Here is a 20,318-nt window from a genome sequence, read left to right as displayed (position 1 = left end):
ATATATATATATATATATATATATATATATATATATATATATATATATATATATATATATATATATATATATATATATATATATATATATATATATATATATATATATATATATATATATATATATATATATATATATATATATATATATATATATATATATATATATATAAATTTTTGTAAAAAAAAATGGAAGTGATATTTAACATGTACTGTGCATGTGCTTCCCTTATGGTTTTTGTAAATATGAAGATTGAATTGTTTTTCAAGCTCACTCACACGACTAGAATGAAAAAAAAAAGTCCCTGGTAATTCATCCATTTCTATTATGAATATTGTGCTCAATAATTCATTACAAGTGCTCAATATCTTACTTTCAAAGAATAATTTCAAACCCTAGAGTTGAAATACTTTCACCTTAAACAAAAAGTAATTTATGACTGATATAAAACAAATGGAATGGCTTAATTTTTGTATTGATTATGAATCAGTTTTGTGGGCTATATAAAAGTAAATTTCTTGCTTGGATGACTCAATACACATTGTAATGAATTAGGTCTTCTTAACAACTGATTTAGATCATCATGGTGTACATATAGTAATTGCATAATTTTAATGTCAGTATTTATGATGCATTTTAGATATGGTGTATCATTATTTCACAGTTAAATTATTACCATGCTCATAACTATAAACACACAAGAGACAGGGTTTATAAGATGCCCAATCAACAAAGATGCAGCTACTACATTTAGATATACAGTACAGCACTGTAGAAGAAAGTGCATAACAAGATAAAATGAAATGTGTAAGAGTAAGAAGTAATGGGTGGTGTAAATAGTGTTGAAGATACATTCCAATAATACCATGCAAAACAGAGGTTGTGTAGATAAGGAGCTTAAACACTTAAGACCTGTAAGAATTAGGTTATCCTTTGAAAAATTACTTCATGCTTTATGTTATCTATTTAACCAATCTTGTGAGGTTTGGTATTCTATCCTCTGTCTAAGACTGATAACTTATGGTGCTACCGTGTGCTACTTAATTACTGCTTTCTTTTTCAGCACTGGGCACTTGTGGTGTACTCATCGGCAGAATGAATTATGGTTTCTATGCAAACCATAAAATATTTAATTTGTAATTCATATCAACCAATGAGTAAACACCATCTTCCCCAGCTATGATATGCACAAGTGACAGCCTCTGCTGACTGACCTGGGAGCTGGCCAGGGCATGTTGCCTCATCAGAGTGGTCAAGGCAGTCTGACACTCCATCACAGACAAGTCTCTTCGCCACACACCGCCCATCTCCACAGCGGTGCTCCAGCCCAACACAAGGTTCTGTATAACCAACACCACAACAACCAGGGCCATACTAATTAGTTCATGTTTGCTCTTATATACTGTACTCCTAAGGTTTCTAGACCAGCCATACTCTATACATACTCAACCCAAAGATTAGGAGTTAATTCTGCATGTGTATTTCATCTACTGAACAAGTAATATTAAACCAAACAAAATGTTCCTTCTTAACCACTAATAGGCATACTGTATACTGTACTGCATATATGATCAATGTCCATGAACATGATCTGAGCTTAACTTACGAACACCATCCATATAGCCTTCACCAATACCACCACCAATGTTATTTCATACCACAGACAATTTGAATGCATAGAATTTATATTAAAAAAATCTCAAAACAATTTATGTGCAATTACTTAATGTCGCATTTTAACAAAATGTTTTCTCGATGAAAATTTGTTTTATTTTACTACAGTACAGTATTACTACGTATATTTTTAAAGGTACACTGCTGCAGTTCTCCCTGCTTTCATAACCGACGTTGTATATTTGATCCAGAATCAGACAGTGTTACCATTGTTGTTTTCACTATAATATTTGTAGATACAGTAATATGAACTACAGTAATAACCTTTAGTTTAACACCATTCACTCTTAACATTACACTGGGGATACCCTTCTCCATCCTGTGCCATCATTATATAAATCAATCTCCATAGTCATTCACTTCATCTCATTCATAAGTTTGTACAGTGTTATAGTAATATAATGTCCCTAATTAAGTTTAATATTATTTCTTACCACATTCATCAATATATTTACTTTCACAGGTGTTACTTTTTTAAGTCTGGGAGAGGCAGTTTTCTCTACCATACCATCAGCAGGTTAGGGATACCGGTACTTCCCGAAGTTCATTACCAGTCACATTATTGTCTTAAACATACACTTTCACGACATTCAAGATTGAAACATATAAAACCTTCTCTTTGTCTAGAACTTTCTGTCAATTTGCCTGACACAGGAAACACATGTGGTGGGATTGAAGTTTAACAGTTGAAGTTCAATAATCCATTAAAATCCCTAAGAGCCAATGAACAATAATTTGAGAAATTTTCAAATATAGTCAAATAATATTGAAACCCAGTAAATATGGTAAAGTATATAGAAACACCCTTCCAAAAAAGGAGCAAAGCAGTGCTAAGCAAATACATAATACTGTATTCTGTAGTAGCAATGCTGTAAGCAATATTTTCCAAGGCATAAGCAAGGCAGTACTTAGCATCATATCTCAAATCTCAAGCAAAGCACATTACCTCAGTAATATAAGAGCAGAGGCAGAATTTGTAGGTTAGCCAGACTTACCCTGGGTCATGTCAAAGCACACAGCAGGATCAGTGGAATGAGGGAAGCGTTCACAGTTAAATACGTCGCTTAAACCAACTCCTGAGATGACGAATTCTTGGCATGTTGAGGCCACAGCTGTAAAATTTATAAGAAATGATCAGTAAATGAATACTCCTTTATGGAGGTTTTAGAAAGTTTAATTAGGTCATCACAAAAAAAAATAAAGATATGCAACTACAAAGCTAAATAATAAGTATTGTACAGCATATTCTTGTTAGCTAAATCTAACTTTGTGACCTACACACATAATAAGCTCTCTGATGAAAACATAAGAATATTTCTTCTAACACATTCTAACTTACATCCTGTACAATCAACAAACTTCTGGTGCATTATGTTTTCTAAATGTCTTATATATTAAAAAAAATTTACACTACAAAACTCAAATATATTTCATCGTGGTTAATGAAATGGAACTCACATCTACAGAAGGTCCTACAGGGAGGCAAAATTGTCCCATCAGGAGTACAGGGAGGTTCCAGGATGGCACAGGCATATTCTTGTGCCCTCGGTGAGCAACGGGATCTTACTATCACATCCTGAGGGTAAAATATATATATATTTTTTTTATTAAGCTGCTACTGTAAAGTGGTTTATAACATACACTTACCTAAAGGTATGTCCCACACCTTTACTAATCATTTGCAGTTTATAAAGTATCTTAAACTCTAAGTACTGTATTTGAGAAAACATTTGACAGTATGGTCTGGATACACATGCCTGATGCTTTCAAGTTTCAACCAGATGTCCTTATGTAATAGTAGTAAGTAGCCATGATGGGTATTTTAATTAACAGTTTGTTTACACTGAAATATATTAGGGAAAACCTGTACTGTACTGCTGTTAAGGTTTGATGTAGTTAAACTTGGTAATAATCCAATCACTTTAACATATTTACTGCATGTAGCATCATACTGTTGTCTCACAGAACAATGACTTTTCTTAATTACAGTGTATCTTTGTTACAGTTATAATTTGTATCTTATTATTACTTCTCCCTTATAAACTTATTTGTACTATGACTTTTGCAGCATAACAAATTTAGAATAATTTACTATTAGCCAGTATTTGTGTTATGAGATTCACCATTCAACTACTGTAGAATAAATCCTACACAACAGGGTGTAAAACTAATCAAACTTACTTGGAAGAATGGGAGAGAAGCTTCCCTGAGGTCAACATCATTCTGATCATTGGCCCAGTTAGGGAGTGCAGTAAGAGCATAAGATAGGTTACTACACATCTCCAGCTGGCGGGGTCGGCAGGTACCTGTAGTACAGAGGGAAATTAATATGGTACTGCAATTACTATACTGTACTGTTGGTGGTAGCAAGAAACTCTTCAATTGTACAACTCTTCTTTAATAAACTTAATTTTATCACCTATGTGTAACTAAGTACTGTACATGCACATTAAATCTATTTCTCAATAAATTTTCAAGTTTTTAAGGATACTGTTCAACTGTAGACCAGAATAAGGCAGCAATAGTACAGTACATAGTGCTGTACAGAATAATTCTTACCCAATGGTGTTTCTTCAATTGTTGCTGGCTCTTCTACAGGTACATCCGTAATGGGTGCTTCTTCTTCATTTGTAATAGGGAAGTGATGTTCGGACAGAGTTTCAGGCAAAGTAGGCTTTTCTACTTCTTCAGTAGGCTCCTCTGGGAATGGCAATTCCTTTAGAGTACTTTCAAGCTCTTCTTCCTGCGGCAACTCTGTGGATTGTTCCTTGGGGAGAGCTTCTGGGAAGAAGATGGGGGTTTCAGGATGGGGACTGAAGGCATCCAAAAGAGGAGAGAGTCCACTTTCTTCATGCAGCTCCTCTTGTACTGTGGTTGGCAATGAGGGTATCACATTGCTTTCAGATTCTGAGGGCATGACCTCTACTTCAGTACCAACATCAGCATCCCCTGAGATGACAGTGTGCTCTGTGGGCATGGTTGGGTTGGTGATGTCTGGGGAGGGTGCAGATATTGCCTCCAAGGTTCCTTCAGTATCAAATGGAGTTGAGGGAACAACTACTGGAATAGGACCTGTTCAGTAAAAAAGGATTAGTCACCCAAAACCACTATTGAGATGTTTTGTAAAAGATTTCTATAGTCATTACAATTTTTATACATTATAAAGTAATATTAGTTATAAAAGTAAAACAAAACTGGTAGAATTAGTGTGAATTTCTACATGACAGCAATATGAATGCAAGATTTAAGTCATTGAAACATTAGTTTTTCCTACTGAACTCAGATAAAGACCACGAATCCTCATGAATATTTGTGGTAAACAAGAATTACACACCTTCTAGTTCACGTCCTTCCTCAGGTACAAGTTCAAGGCCTACATCTCCTCCTATATTCACTGGCATATCTCCCTCTGAATGCATATGATCATGACCCATATCCCCTTCCTTATGCACATGATCCATATCACCTTCAAGGGTGTGTTTGTGGTGCATATCACCTTCTTCATGTAAATGTTCAGGATGCATATCATCTGCTTTGTGCATATGTTCCATGTGCATACCACCTTCCTCATGAACATGTTCATGGTGCATATCACCTTCATTGTGCACGTGCTCTTGGTGCATTTCACCTTCCTCATGCACATGTTCATGGCCTATATTGTCTCCTATATGCATATGCTCATGGCCCATATCACCTTCCTTATGCATGTGGTCATGACTTGCATTACCTTCCTCATGGATATGGTCTGGCTCAGGTTCAGATTCTGGTTTGGGCTCAGGCTCAGATTCAGGTTTGGGCTCATGCTCAGATTTGGGCTCGGGTTCCGATTCAGATTCGGGTTCTGATTCAGGCTCGGGCTCAGGCTCAGATTTGGGTTCAGATTCGGGTTCAGGCTCTGGATAAGGAGTAGGGCCCATGTGGTGATGTTCTTTTTCGTCCTCAGTATTCAAGTGGGCATCCCCATCTTTGATGATCTTCTCAAGCATTGAGTCAGGGGCTATGTCATATCTGGTGTTATCTGTGAATTCTACTTCACTTACAGTATTTGGATTTAACTCTACTTCGACAGGTGCCCCGATAAAGGCTCCTTCTTCCACACTCAGAGCAGACTCTCCTTCCTTATTATCTAGAGACACAAGACAAGCGGGTAGTTAAAATCTGCAAGAACAAAGCACAAAACAAAGCAAAACAAAAACATTTCACAATGGGCAACAGACTGCAGTTCTGTGATACAAACAGCAAGCAACATAAAGCATGGTGCAACACTTATTATGAATTATATATCTTAGTTCAGTACAGGCACTATACAGTACACATAAGATTAATTACAACTATTCTAAAGGGGTACTTGACAGTTACAAGGCTATGCACCACATAATACTGTACAGAAGAGGTATGGGCTACTATCAGAAGACAAATATCAATCAGTTACTTGTAGGTATTGGAAGAAATCTGTATCATGACAAGGAATATTTGGGTGCCACACTGACAAATACTGAAGAACACCCTCCTCACCTGGTAATAGGTAGTAGCACACAACAAACAGAACAGCAATGACAACAGCAATAGCCAGAACGACCAGGAACCCCACGATAACATCTCGCACTACTCGGCCAGGACGAAAAACATTAGAGCAACATCCTTCATAGCGAGGATCTGGCTCCAGCTTCGCCCCACACATGTCTTCTGCATCATCAGTCTGTCAATGAAACAACACATTATAGCAAAGTCAGTTCAAATAGTAATAATAATATGATGAACACAATCTGGGCAAAAATTAATGCTTGAACAAATGGCAAATAAATAATACCTCCGGGGTACAATTATTGTGGGACCACTTAAAGATTTGGCCCAGTTTACGCAACCTAATGATTAAACATTATAGGGGGGCGGGGAGGTTAAGTTACCATTAACGTGTTTAGTCTTAAGGTGGAAAAAGGCTGGGGGAGGGGCTTATCTTCACAGGATCCAAATTATGCCATGGCTGTCCTAGATTTTTAACTACTGTAGTCAAAACAGGGGCGGATCCAGGAATCTCAAAAGTGGTGGGGGGGGACAAAGCTCATCCACACAAAATTTTATTTTTTTTTTTTTGGATCTGACCAATATTATGGATATTTTGTGGCCATTTTGAAGCTATGGGCACTTGAAATTAGGAGATATTCTAAAGTTAGTAGAAATTACATTTTACTATACAAAAACGCCCGAGTACAATACAATACTGCTTTAAAGAAAAGGTATTGGAATTTTTTGACGAAAAGGGGTGTCCGGACCCCAGGACATCCCATCCTGGACCCGCCCCTGCAAAACTAGCAATAAAAATAATGCATCCTTGGAACAAACTTCTTTGACTTGTATTAGTATTTATAAAAATACGCAGTATATATTTTTTTTAGCCTAATTAACTCTTGCTCTCCAAATAAATCCTGTTCTACCATTAATTTTAGTGATTAAATTACATAACTTATCAATAATGATCATTACTATTAAAATTATCATTTATGACAACCAACAATGATAATGGTAATTATTACAATAGCGATATTTTATTGAGATGCAACACTGAATTCCTCTAGGAAAAAAAACCATTCATAATCATACATTAGATACAGCGTAGAATAATAATGTTAGCAAATGGTTAAGAAATTATTTACCCGGCCACACAAAATTAAATAATTCAACTTGTAAAAAAAAGTCTGAAAATATCATGCATGAACAAATGTAATAAATTTTGTGCAAATGGTTATTAACCAATACTGACGAGCATTTATATCTGGGCTATATGTCCCGCGCACAATGAGTCATCGTGGGTGTCACGAGCCATTAGCCAATGGACGTCGAGAAGCTTCCGGAACTTAAGTATTTCAGCCAATTAGCGGAGATACTTTCCCGCCATTAACAAGAGAGCGACGCGAGGAGGTGGGGCACTGGGTCTGGGGGCATTGTAAAATAAAAACAGTAAAGTCACGACTCACGAGGTGTGAGTGTTAAGACTCGAGTGATAAGTTGGTGTATCAAGGCTGCTGGTGTGGCGACTGGTGGTATCAGCAGCTACTTTCCTTATAACACCAGGTAAGAGTAATAATAACATTTTACTGTTTACAATGAAGTGCCCAACCTAACCTCGAATTTCGGATACAAGTTTATTAATTTACCTACCACTAGTGTTTAGGACGGAAAAGAGTGAATTGGAGTTGGTGTTAAACTGTGAGTCAATTGGTGTTTAGACAACATCCGGTGTTGTTGCTGGAAAACGTCTTTAAACTACAGCGTCAGCACGACCATAATGGTTATAAACAGTGGCGTGTCGTGAGAAAATGCTAGGGTAAGCAAATGACGCTTTCTTACTTGTAAAGTCACGAGATCTAAAAGAATTCTTTAGTAGATCACATACAGTCTGAGTATATACAGTAAGCCAACGGTATACTCGGACAAGGGTGTGTGTTATTTGCTAAGGAGGTATAAGAATAAATAAATACTCATAGTGCTGTAAACTGAATCATATCTATAAGGGTTGGGGGTTTTTGATGTAGGCTATACAGTATATATCTTCGTCTCGCATTGTATGAAACGAAGATTACATGAGTGGGGGGGGGATGTCCGGCTTTCCCAGGTCAAGTGACGGAATGTCTCATTTCCTTCCCGCGTAGTGCCGACTGTCGCCCTGCCCTTGCTCATGCCCTTGCCAAGCCCCCCCGTCGAGACAGAGTCCCTGACAAGTGGGATGGGCTGTAATGGTAACTTAAGAGAAAGGCTTTCTGGGAAGGTTGGTATTTCCTACTCGTGTTGGTATTATTTATTATATTTGGTAAAATTTTAGTTTCGGTCATCCCTGTATATATATATATATATATATATATATATATATATATATATATATATATATATATATATATATATATATATATATATATATATATATATATCCAACTAACCAAATCTACAAGTAATCTAACCTATTCCCCGGATGACCGAAACAAAAATATTTTTATTAGATCTTCAAAACCAGACGTTTATACAAATAGTATATACCGGTATAATTTTATAACTGATATCACTGTCTTATTGAAATATTTTTTTTTTATTGTAATGAAGCAGGGGAATATCATAAGCAATTACATTTACTATTTCCTGGCGCCTGTAATGTGACGGAGCCTCGTCCCTTGTCCGTGTGTTTCTTTACCTAAAATTACTCGAGCTACCAGCAGCCCGTATAAATACTGGAGTCATAAAAGGCTGACCACAAGGTTTAGTAAATCAGGTGGGTAATATATTTTTAATTAGCATAATTACGTCTACTGTATGTGAGTAGCGACATGTTGATACTCTAATGTGCTTCTTATAGTAGAAATGAATGTTTGTTGTAATTGCTGGAATGTCCGTGTCTAATAATAGATGACTCAGTTCGTGCATACCCACGTGATCACATCCATATTTTAACAACAAAATATTATGTCGTCTTCACTTCTTCTGGCCTGCCAGTGTATTAAATCGTACAATAGTTTTAAGTAAGAGGAGAACCTGTTACATTTACCTTTTTTTGCGTTCTATAATTCCAGATACATACTGTATGGTTATCCTGGGGTGAAATTCTAAAGAAAGACAAACAGAAGACGTATCTGGTATTCTTTCTCATTAAACAAATAGAGGTATGCTGTTATATATATATATGTATATATATATTTTTTTTTTTTAATGGGATTAGCTTTAAATATCACCACACAATATATTATAAATTTAAAACGTCTTTCTAAAACAACCGCAAAACTGATCAAATTAGTTTCAGGTAGCCAGTTCTGGCGAGATATCTGTGGTCCCTATTTAGGTTAGGGAGGGTAAATAATGTGGACAATATAAGTTATATTAGGTAAGGTAATTCATATGGATAGATTGCGTTATTGGGTTTGAATAAAGAGAATCCAGAGTCGCGACCCGATAACATATACACTACCGTTATCCTATGTGTCCAGTAATCAGACTTGAATGTAATGCTATCTTCCGTATTTGAACAAGAGACAATTAGATTGATTACAGAGCGGTAATACTCCAACTTCCTGCCAAGCCTTCCATGACATGAGTAAACTTGACTCGACGCTCCCGGTGTGATGGATTACCTACAAACGCATGTATGAATTGGCTTCTGTAAACAGAAAGAGTATGAGGGCTACAGTAGGGAGAGGAGGGGCGTAAATTTCCCGAGACAGTTCTCTAAGGTTCATACGATATCCTTCATTATTAAATATATAAAAAGTACCTTTCTGACTAACTTAACTAAAACCGCCAAAAAAATAACACTCAAATAATTGTGATAAACATTATAGATACACAATACAATAATTAGCTCTTAAGATTCTCTACCTTAACTTTGCTTCTTAACTGATGCTAAATGACCATAGCTAGTCAAAATAAATAGCTTGATAGTTTTGCTCTTTTATACTTTAGCTTAGGGAGTTACGAGGCACATTCATCGCACTAACCTTTGAAATTTACGAACCATGTTGTGCATTCTCTTTGTTTTCTTCAAAGCAATTAAATTGACTTAATATTTTACGAACACACACACACACTTCTCTGTACGCCTCCTCATTTAATTTTCGTCTCTTACTCTTTGGCTATTTAATTTTACTCTACCGGTACCAGTGACTCATTTGCTCATTAAGATTCATCATTTATGTTTCGAACTACTGTACTTCCCCCATACGAACTCTACAGCATTCTCCTCACTTCCCTCTCAATATATTTTCTCAAAAGTGCTTTAATTTTTACTCATATATACATATTCGCCTATAAACTTGTGTAACAGGAATCATATACGATAAACATGATGGGGCGTGATGCAAAGGAGTGTCTCTTATCTGCCTGAACGTACCGGGAACGTGTTGGGCTAGTCCAGATATATCGTATTGTGAAACGTTTTGACCATCTAAGTGTTCAAAACGTAACTAGGAGGTATGGAACACGCCTTGGTATTTTTTCTATATACTCCCGCAAAATTCTTTAATGTCATAATTTGTTCAACTTAACCTCGACATTTCTCTTGAATATTTTAAGGAGGGGGTTACTCTATAAAAGCGAGTTAGGCTTTACTATTATTTACGAAGCTGATTAAAAAATAAACATGTTTTTTCATCTGTACACACACAAAAATGAGTGTTGGTTACTTGGGGTATATCACGGGTGCCAAGTTAAACCACCCTGCTATTAGGTTTACAGTCTGAAATATATCGGCTCGCAACAGGCATTGGGACGTCTATACATCAAATTATATAAATTCAACATGCAATGGCTATCTTCCTCTATTTAGTACCTAGTGAATCACCTGGATAAAATCTTTACCCCCAAAAGCTTGGAGCGAGAGACGGAAGTTTGGAATGAAGACACGAGTGCAGGGAGGTAATAATGATTAATGTGTTCAATACTCACTCTGGGGGCGAGCTTGTACTGCTGGTTATGGGATCGTATCATACACCTCACCATCTTGATCAAATTTGTTTTAATTAAATAACTGCTTCTGTCTCGATGAAATGGCAACACTGCTTGAAGAAGTCCTGTTTGCACAATACTATGATAACTTGAGAAGTTATTCGGTTTCGGATATCAAATAGTCGTATCGATTATTTACACAAAATTCACAACCTAAATATATCACAACCGTCGTCGTATACCACACCGTGGCACCACCTTGGCTGTACTGACAGGCGCTGCAGGACAGGCGAGGCTATAAACGTCTGCAGCCCATGAGTCACTCACTGGGTCTCAGGGAGTTCGTTCTGTTAAGGATACCGATCTCGCAACAAAACTCAATTGACTTTTATCGGCATTCACATATTTTGAAATAATCATTTAACAATTTGTTATATTTAATCACATATAAATTGAAAAGACTTGCAATTCTCGCCTTTACCAACCTGTGTAACTAAAATAAAAGTGATGGGAACTGTTGTTGGTGGCAGTTCAGATCTTCCTCTCGATGACGCAATGTTTAGTGCCGCGCTCAGACGTACAGTTCAATACTATGTAGTACAGAAATGTTTATGCATCAGGTGAATCAGTTATGTCACATTATGCAATTACGTTTTCTTATTAACCCTTTAATTATCATCATCGTCTTCGGATAATTGACCGATATCGCGGTATCGTCGCCTTAAAGACAATTGGCATTTGCCGCCATGAATTTAAAGCCGTGCCTCAAAAATCGTGCTAGGAATGGAAATCCAATGATTGGTAGACACTCTAGAATGAGACACAAACCAGTGAAGACTCATCAACTTACTATCGTCATCATGGGACGATTTGGAATTATTTACTCCTCTTCACCTCCTCTCCCCTCTTCCTGTCCTCAGTGGCCCCTTGCCCTCACCCACGGCGCCACGGCCTACGAAAGGGCTGCCACCTACTTTGCATCACCACAACCACCTCTTGCGTCACAGCAACAACCAGGGGTCATTAATTGCCAGTTACTCTCTGCCTCACTTCATACTCATACCTCACCACCCGTGATGAGTACATATTTTTTCTGGTTTTAATGCCTTCTACATTTTGTATCTTCAATTTCATTTTTTTTTAATCTTTCATGTTATACTTCATATTGTGTTTGTGGGGTATCCTTGATATCCCAAATGACTCAGTTATTGGGTTAATCTTAAACATTATTGTTCCATATATAAATGATAACATTACTGATAAATCCGTTTACTGTCAATGAGAAGCTTCGGTATTAACAGATCAAGGATTGAAACCTTGAATTGCGAGACTTGTATAATTGTGCACGTAAAACTATACAGTATTGTATCTTAAAGACAGTCAAGGGGCGTTATCCGGAAAGCCTACTAATTTACTGAATAAAGAAAACCACGTACAGTGGAAATTGGAGAATCATCGCTGTACCCAGAAACTATACATTACTCACGCTGCTCCGGTCAATGCCGAGTTAGGGAGGGGAGGGTTAAGTGTGAGCATTTCAGGGCGGTGAGAAAGTCCACTTATGTCGACCATCGCATTTACGACCAGATGGGAGGGAAATAAATTCTACCCACATCTTGACAATACGGCTGAAATTCGTGAGAGAAGTGCATGAAGTCTTAAGCCATATGCATCCCCAGGCTGTTGCTTCCCCCTAACACCGGGGTTACGAGAGGCTTGCGTTCCCCATATAAGGTGAAGGAAGGCGTTATTGACGGCGGGAGGCTTGAAAGGGGGGCCTCCTTACCCCTCACCGGAAATTGACTGAAATTATGTTAGTACCCGATGGATCAGACGCTGTTTCAGTAAGTTAATGGTGATAAGATACAGCCAGGAAGAATGAGTGACTGCTTACGTGTACATTTAGTTATAATGGTATAGTGGGTCACGTACACGATATTCTCTCAATGTGACCTGGATATATTTTAAATCTATAACCTTAACGAGGTACTGTAGGATTGGTACATAATAAGTTAACAGAAAGAGGTTTATTAATGGAAGATAGTAAATCCGGGATAATAAATAACATAAACTGATTGATATATTTTGGTTATAATGAAAAAAAAATATTGGAAGACGGTAAAATGTAAGGGAAAGAATGTAGTGGGTTTTTTTTTCTGAACACGTGAACAAACATAACACGATAACACCGACTGTAAACACATAGATACCAAGTACAGGCTAAGGGGGGGGGGTGTTGATGGTGGTAGTGGGAAGTGGTGATGGTGGTAGTGGGGGAGTGGTGATAGTAATGGAGAGTGATGATAAGGGAAAATGATAATAGTAAGGGGAAGTGATAATGGTGATAGGAAGTGATGATAGTGGTAGTAAACGTGGTGATGGTGGTAGTAGAAAGTTTTTTGTGCTTCTCTAAATAATAATAATAAGCTAGCATGCATCTGGGTCAGGAGGAAAGTGTCGCAAGTGACTCATGTTCCGGCGCCTCTATGTCCTCCTCTCGCCCACTTCCACTCTCCGTCGATCAGTAAGATGCGTGAAGCTGTAAATATTAATTAATTTAAATAATATATACAGCGATAGGCAACGAGGAAATGGTGGCTTGGCAGAGGGAATATTTACGATTAGAGTTGAAACTAATTTTTATTTTGTGTTTGCCGTTGGTGATACGGAGATGTGTACATACATTTGTCAGGGATACGATAATTTGAATAAACGTCTTGTCGAGGACACAGTAATTTATATCTACGATAATTTATTTAAGTTTAATGTAGTCAAGGGTATAATAATTTACATAAACTCGTTGTTGTCAGTAATAAGTTAATTTGTATAAACCATTGTTGTCAGGGTTACCATAGTTTACTTAAAACTTAAAGCTGAATTATCGGAAGTCTCATGAGGGTCATAATCGTCTTGTTTTTATTTATTATTATTGATTTTATTTTTTATTTTTTGCCTGAGACCTTACTCATAAAGGTGCGTTGTGTTTTGTGGCTCTAAAATTTCGTCTCTCCCCCGAATACATCTGTGTAAAGTACAGGTGGGGGGCGGGGGTTGAGTCATGACGTCATAAGAGGGTGGACTCCCCCTCCCGTGTGGGTGACGTCACGTGTGTCGTGTAATGATCCAGACATTCGTTGTATCCAAACTGCTCCTGTATAAAACAAGATGACACTGTTTGATACTTGTATATAACAGGTCGATAGCATATAATGATGGAAGTGTATAGCTTGATTGTACAAAAGAATTCACGTGTATGTGTGTGTGTGTGTTCAACTGTACACACACACACGGCAGCACGCGTACATTCCATCACTCAAGTGTTTATAAAGTTGTGGCCTCGCGTGTACAATAAACTTTTCTGGGAGTTAACGCGCGTCCCTCTTGCCTCTTGTTCCCTCCCACATTTGTTCTGACCCACACCCTTGTTCCCGCCCACACCCTTGTTCCCGCCCACACTCCTGTTTCCTTCCCACCTTTTTCCCACCCAAACCTTGTCTCCTCCCTTACCTACTACACGGAGGTGAGGGCGGAGGAGAGTGGATGTGGGTGGGAGGAGTCTTCAACCCAGGATCGGTTCATCATCTACTTGAGACGCGGTAAATGGACTTCCCACTTAACCACAGCGCCTCTTGGTTCCCTCAGTGGGTTAGGTTAGGTCAGGTCAGGTTAGGTTAGGTTCACAAAGTGTATTCAGAATTTTCAGTATCAGGAGAATCAATACTAGTTTAAGATCATCTAAAGATTAGCCCCTCCAGCCCCTTAACTACCTTATATGGCTAACCTAACCTGACTTAACCTTATCTAACCTAATTTAACTTAACCTAACCTAAAGCTTAATTCTTTGTTGATATGATGCCGCATTGGAGTGAAACAACATGGCGGTAGTTTACTTAGCCAGCTATTGAAGGTCATTGAAAGTTATTGCCAATGCCAGTCACTGTATTGTGTTATTGAATATGTGCCTCCTCTCTCTCTCTCTCTCTCTCTCTCTCTCTCTCTCTCTCTCTCTCTCTCTCTCTCTCTCTCTCTCTCTCTCAAGACACAGGTAACAGCGGGAATACTAATATAACTTGTGCATAGTATTGATAAAGAAGATTATACTCTCACACCAGATGTAAATGTTAAGGTTCAACTAGGTTTAACACCGCCACGCCACAATACGACAATACCGCCACGCCACAACACTCCCACGCGACAAGACTACCACACCACAACACCACCGCCACACCGCCATAACACGTGTCACACAACAATACCGCCACACAATACCACCACAACACAACACCGGGACACTCCATTTCCAGCAGGATTCTTATGTTGTGTCTAGTTGGCCGGATGTGACGTAGTATTTGAGACGAAAGACGCAAACCTCCGCTCACTGTCCCCTCCCTCCCCCCTCGTCGCCCTGTCGTCCCACGGATCATATTTGGTCTTTTTCACAACAGATATTTCGTCAAAGCTTCGTGTTGTAAGGTGTCAAGTTAAAAATAGGAATCACATGAAGATTTTTGCCCCTACCGCCCAGCTTATTTCACTTTCAGATTAAACACCAAAGTCTGTATTTATATTAACTTAAGAACATAAGAATGGAGGAATCTGCAGGGGGCCTATTAGCCCATACTGGGCAGTACCGCTTACACCCAACCCCCATCGCAATATATCCATCCAACCTTTGTTTGAAGCTATCCAGCGTGTTCGAGTTAATGATGATGTTTGGGAAAAGGATTGGCAGATGCACGGCATGTATTAATGAGGGGAAATACCTGCCTGAAGGTGTTTGGTTCCTGTGTCCTGTTTGACTGAGACAACTACTATAGCGGGTGTGCTGGTGAGTCAGTGCATGTTGATTTAACCTCCAGTAAGCTTGTTCAGCGCTCCACAAGCACCAGATCTGAGTAACTCGTCTCTCTCTCTCTCTCTCTCTCTCTCTCTCTCTCTCTCTCTCTCTCTCTCTCTCTCTCTCTCTCTCGCACACACACACACACACACACACACACACCAGGACCTCTTTCCCATGTTCGTATCAACGCCAGATCGTATTATTATTATTGTTACACCAGTGACAAGTTTCATATGGACTAGGACGAGTTGCAGCTGTGGCCCAGAGAGCTGTGAGTGTATCCTTACACCACCACTACCACCATCACACACCACTACCGTCACTGCCACCGCACACTAACTACAAATAACTTCACTAATCCAGCACAGCCACAGTACACCACACGCCACCAACGCAAGCCACCACAAGCATTTTAACTAATCCAACTCGACCACACACACACACACAGATTAACTAACAAAGCCTCAAACATCTATATACTGGGAACTCACAACCTCGTCGAGAGAGAGAGTGTGAAACAGACAGACAGAGAAACAGATTAACCAATGTTCAAGAATGCTGAACTGGAGACCTCACACATGACTCAGACTCGCGGAAATAGTTAGGTTAAGTTAAGGTGGTGGCAGTAAGTATAGCCTATAGAATGCAGTGATGGGAGAGAGACAGAGAAAGAGAGGATAACAAGACAATAGAGAGATAGACAGGGAGGGAGAGATAGAGAGTAGATATGGACAGTCACACAAAATAGTCATAACTTAAACCAATAGCGTTAGTCTTAATCGATGGAAATTTTTACCTGCGAGAGATTACTTATTGGACTATTCTCCGATAGTTGAGGGTGGTGAGGGTTTTGAGGCTACTACTACTACTACTTTTTTTAAACGTGGCCTCCAGCCATCCCCAATAGTTACACCTTCGTCGCCATTTTATACTGCTTCTACAATGAAATTAATAAGAATGTACAGTATAAAAAAGTTAAAGTTGTTTTATTATTATTATTATTATTATCATCATTATTATTTCAGGAACAAGACCTTACCGTAAAAGCTCTTCTAAGGGTTTATAATTAACTCGTGAGCCACATAGATCACCTGCCAGGCTAAATTTACTGCCAAGGTGTGTGTGTGACGTCACCTTCCTAGTCGCCACGCGGAATTTTTTTCCCCAGTATGTAAACCGGACACATTTCCTTCACATTCAGTTCAATACACCACTCTTTTAATGACGTCAGGTATACAAACAGTGTATATAAACAGTGTAGGTATTTAAACAGTATATAAACAGTGCAGGTATTTAAACAATGACGTGTAACAGCGAGAGGGGTTGTGAGTAGGAGTTGAGGCGCCTACAATAATTAGGATGTTAAATAAACCAGTGACGTGTACAAGGGACGAACCTGCACCATCATCACCACTTTCGTCACCATCACTTTCATCACCCCCACCATCATCACCACTTTCGTCACCACCACCACCATCATCACCACCACCATCATCATCACCACCACCATCACCACCACCACCATATAATGAACCACTCGTGCCGTCACTTCACAATACCTTTCCTCATAATTATTATGTTATCTTCGTTAATTCTCAATTGTTCTTAGACGTCGCGTGTGGGGATCTTACTCCTTAATAATAAGAGCAGTAACGTCAACAGAACTAAGCGAAAATGTGCGCTTTCGGACCTTAGTTGTTACAGCGTAGTAATACATTTTAACAACAACACATAAACGACATATCGACAGTTTTGGATATAACTTTTTAATTATTAGATTATAATTATTTAAAAAAAAAGGATTTAAAGATAAGATTGATGAAAAAGAGTGATTAAAATAAAGCTGCGCATGGTCTAATTCTCACGGTTTTGGAGTTCGTATCATTATTTTTTTCTTTATCAATGAGACTAAATGTAATGACACAAAATTCCATACAGATGACGGGTATTATTCGTTTTAGTACATGACATAGACTTCAGGATGATATACCCTTCAAATATCTCCACAAGGGGGTTAAAGGGTTTAGGGGTCAGATCTCCATAACCGCTTATACAGCAAATATGCTCAAGAAAACCTAATTTTCGTGCCAAAGTTCAGATCATGTGCCAAAACGAATAATAACCCATCTGACATATCGTAATAAGATCTAAATTAGTAACTATCCACAAAATGCACTTCAGATATTCAAAAGCGAAATTTAAAACGCAGAAACTAACAGAAAACGGGAACGTGCTGCAGTTCATGACTTACGGTATGGCGAAATTTTAACTTTGGGAGAATGTGTTTTGGGACTAACCTTTTTTTTATTTTTTATATGAATATGTGGTTTGAGAGAGTAATTTATTTATTATTTTTATTGTTTATACGAATATGTGGTTTAAGAGTGTTTATTTGTATTTTTTATTTATTTTTTAATGGTGGATCATTTAGGTAGAGCGTTACACAGATACCAGACAGGAGACCGCCTACTCACGTTTATAAATATCTTTTTTTTCAGGGTGCTGTGACTCCCTTCCTGCGCCGGAAAATGTTACTGCATTTTGTGTTAATTAATTCAATGACGTGTTTGTTTAAGTTTGACTGACTCAGAATAATAGTGCTAGACACTAAATTAATACATGTGTCACTTTTCTAACTTCAGGCTGGCGAGAATATCAGTAACTTCAAGGGAGGAAGTTTAACTTCAAGGGAGCATATCTAACTTCAGGTCAGCGTTACTTCCGGTTGATGTAAACAAACTTAACTCCAGATAAAGGGAAGGAGGGAAAGTAAGAGGGGGTGACGGAGGGAAGGAAGGAAGGGAGGAAAAAAGGACGGGGGGAGGGAAGGAGGGGGTGAAAAAAGGAAAGAAGGAGGGAAGTAAGTGGGTGGAGTTCTAAGCTGTTGTGGGTGGTGGCGCATGAGACAGGACGCGAGGCTTAACCCACCCATCTACCCACTCGCCACCTGTCTCCACCACCTGTCTCCGCCACAGATATTGATTCTTACACACACACACATCACGTCAACACCCGAGTGAGGACAGGGAGTGATTTATTGCATCATTTACAGTCGATTATATTCATTTATTCCATAGAGCGTTAACTAAGGTATACATAGAGTTAACTAAGGTATACATAGAGTTAACTAAGGTATATATAGAGTTAACTAAGGTATACATAAAGAGTTTAAGTATACATTTGAAAGATAAGTTATAATTGAAAGATATTGGGAGTGTAGAGGTAGCGTTAGGGTGTTTAATCAGGTGAAATAAGCTGGAGGGGCTAATCTTCAGGTGATCTGGCCCTTTGTATTGGATATTCAGGCCACGTACACCATAGAGGTTGAAGACTCCGTGTGTTAGTTTGTTTTGTGTTATGTTCTTGTTGTGTTGGTGGTATAGTTGTTGTGTTGTTGTTTTTGTTATTATTGTTGTGTTGTTGGTATTATTGTTGTGTTGTTGTTGTTGAGGTGGAAGAAGAGGTCAGCATCACAGGGGGACATAACTCACTATATAAGGTCATCATCAGGTCACCATCAGGTCATTATCAGGTCACCAAGAGTTCACCATCAGGTCATTATTATAGTTAGGTATGAGCGTGCCCTTAAACCATAAATCTAATCTATTAACTAATGAGGATTGGAACCGATTAGGAGAGAGAGAGAGGGGGTCGATTAGGACTCACTAGGGTTGAAGTCCAATCATCGAGGTAAGATTAGGTTGGACGCCACTTTAAAAAGATTAGGATCAGTTACTGCTGAAATGGGGGTGACGGGGGAGAAGTAAGAGGAGGAGAAACGGAAGGAAGAGAAGTAGGGAGGAGGAGAAGTAAGAAAGGAGGGAAGAATGGGAGGTAAGAGAGGGGGGGTGACCCAGCCAGCAGAGTACAGTTCACCGGGGCCCAGGTGTGCTCCCGGCCAATGACACACACGAGGCCCTTAATTAACCAACAGGTGCGGCTTAATCTGTATGGGAGTGACGTGGGTTCCAAGGGGTAAAAAAAAATATGTTATCTGACAGCCTCTTGGAACCTGATTTTTTTTATTGATTTTTTATTGATTTTTTATTATTTTTTTTTAAGGTAGGACAGGAGATTGATTAGTGAACACAATCCTACTGTCAGTGTGTTTAAGTGGGTGTTTATCAGATCTCTCTCTCTCTCTCTCTCTCTCTCTCTCTCTCTCTCTCTCTCTCTCTCTCTCTCTCGCAGATGGAGTTTTAAGTTATTAGTAAGTTTTACCTCCACTAAATATTAACACTCGTTTTTTTTCAGAACAACAACAATACAACACAAGAGGACCCAACAGAGAGACGTCCCTTGCAGTACCCCACTAGTTGGACTCTATTGCATGGGGTGAGTTCCAGGGAGGACTCTATTGCATGGGGTGAGTTCAGGGGAT

The 20,318-nt window shown here is 38.6% G+C and overlaps 1 protein-coding gene across 5 annotated transcripts in view; it reads right to left on the bottom strand.

Moving 5' to 3' along the window:
• LOC121877480 overlaps positions 1 to 20,318 on the bottom strand; it is an 82,870-nt gene that overhangs the window by 5,889 nt on the left and 56,663 nt on the right. The window contains exons 1-8 of one of the 5 annotated variants that reach the window (XM_042383246.1): positions 11,098 to 11,379; positions 6,190 to 6,373; positions 5,009 to 5,800; positions 4,234 to 4,746; positions 3,856 to 3,980; positions 3,133 to 3,250; positions 2,670 to 2,786; positions 1,215 to 1,340 (exon numbers count right to left, since the gene is read on the bottom strand). In XM_042383246.1, coding sequence (XP_042239180.1) covers positions 1,215 to 1,340; positions 2,670 to 2,786; positions 3,133 to 3,250; positions 3,856 to 3,980; positions 4,234 to 4,746; positions 5,009 to 5,800; positions 6,190 to 6,373; positions 11,098 to 11,151 — 2,029 coding nt within the window. In that variant the 5' untranslated portion in view covers positions 11,152 to 11,379. Of the gene's footprint in view, positions 1 to 1,214; positions 1,341 to 2,669; positions 2,787 to 3,132; positions 3,251 to 3,855; positions 3,981 to 4,233; positions 4,747 to 5,008; positions 5,801 to 6,189; positions 6,374 to 11,097; positions 11,380 to 20,318 lie in introns of those variants that run through there. The other 4 variants (XM_042383250.1, XM_042383247.1, XM_042383248.1 and 1 more) reach the window with 4 other exon arrangements.

The sequence above is a fragment of the Homarus americanus genome, unplaced genomic scaffold (genome assembly GCF_018991925.1).
Source record: "Homarus americanus isolate GMGI-L3 unplaced genomic scaffold, GMGI_Hamer_2.0 scaffold367, whole genome shotgun sequence".
Taxonomy (NCBI): Eukaryota; Metazoa; Arthropoda; class Malacostraca; order Decapoda; family Nephropidae; genus Homarus; species Homarus americanus.
This window is presented reverse-complemented; position numbering and strand designations above follow the sequence as displayed.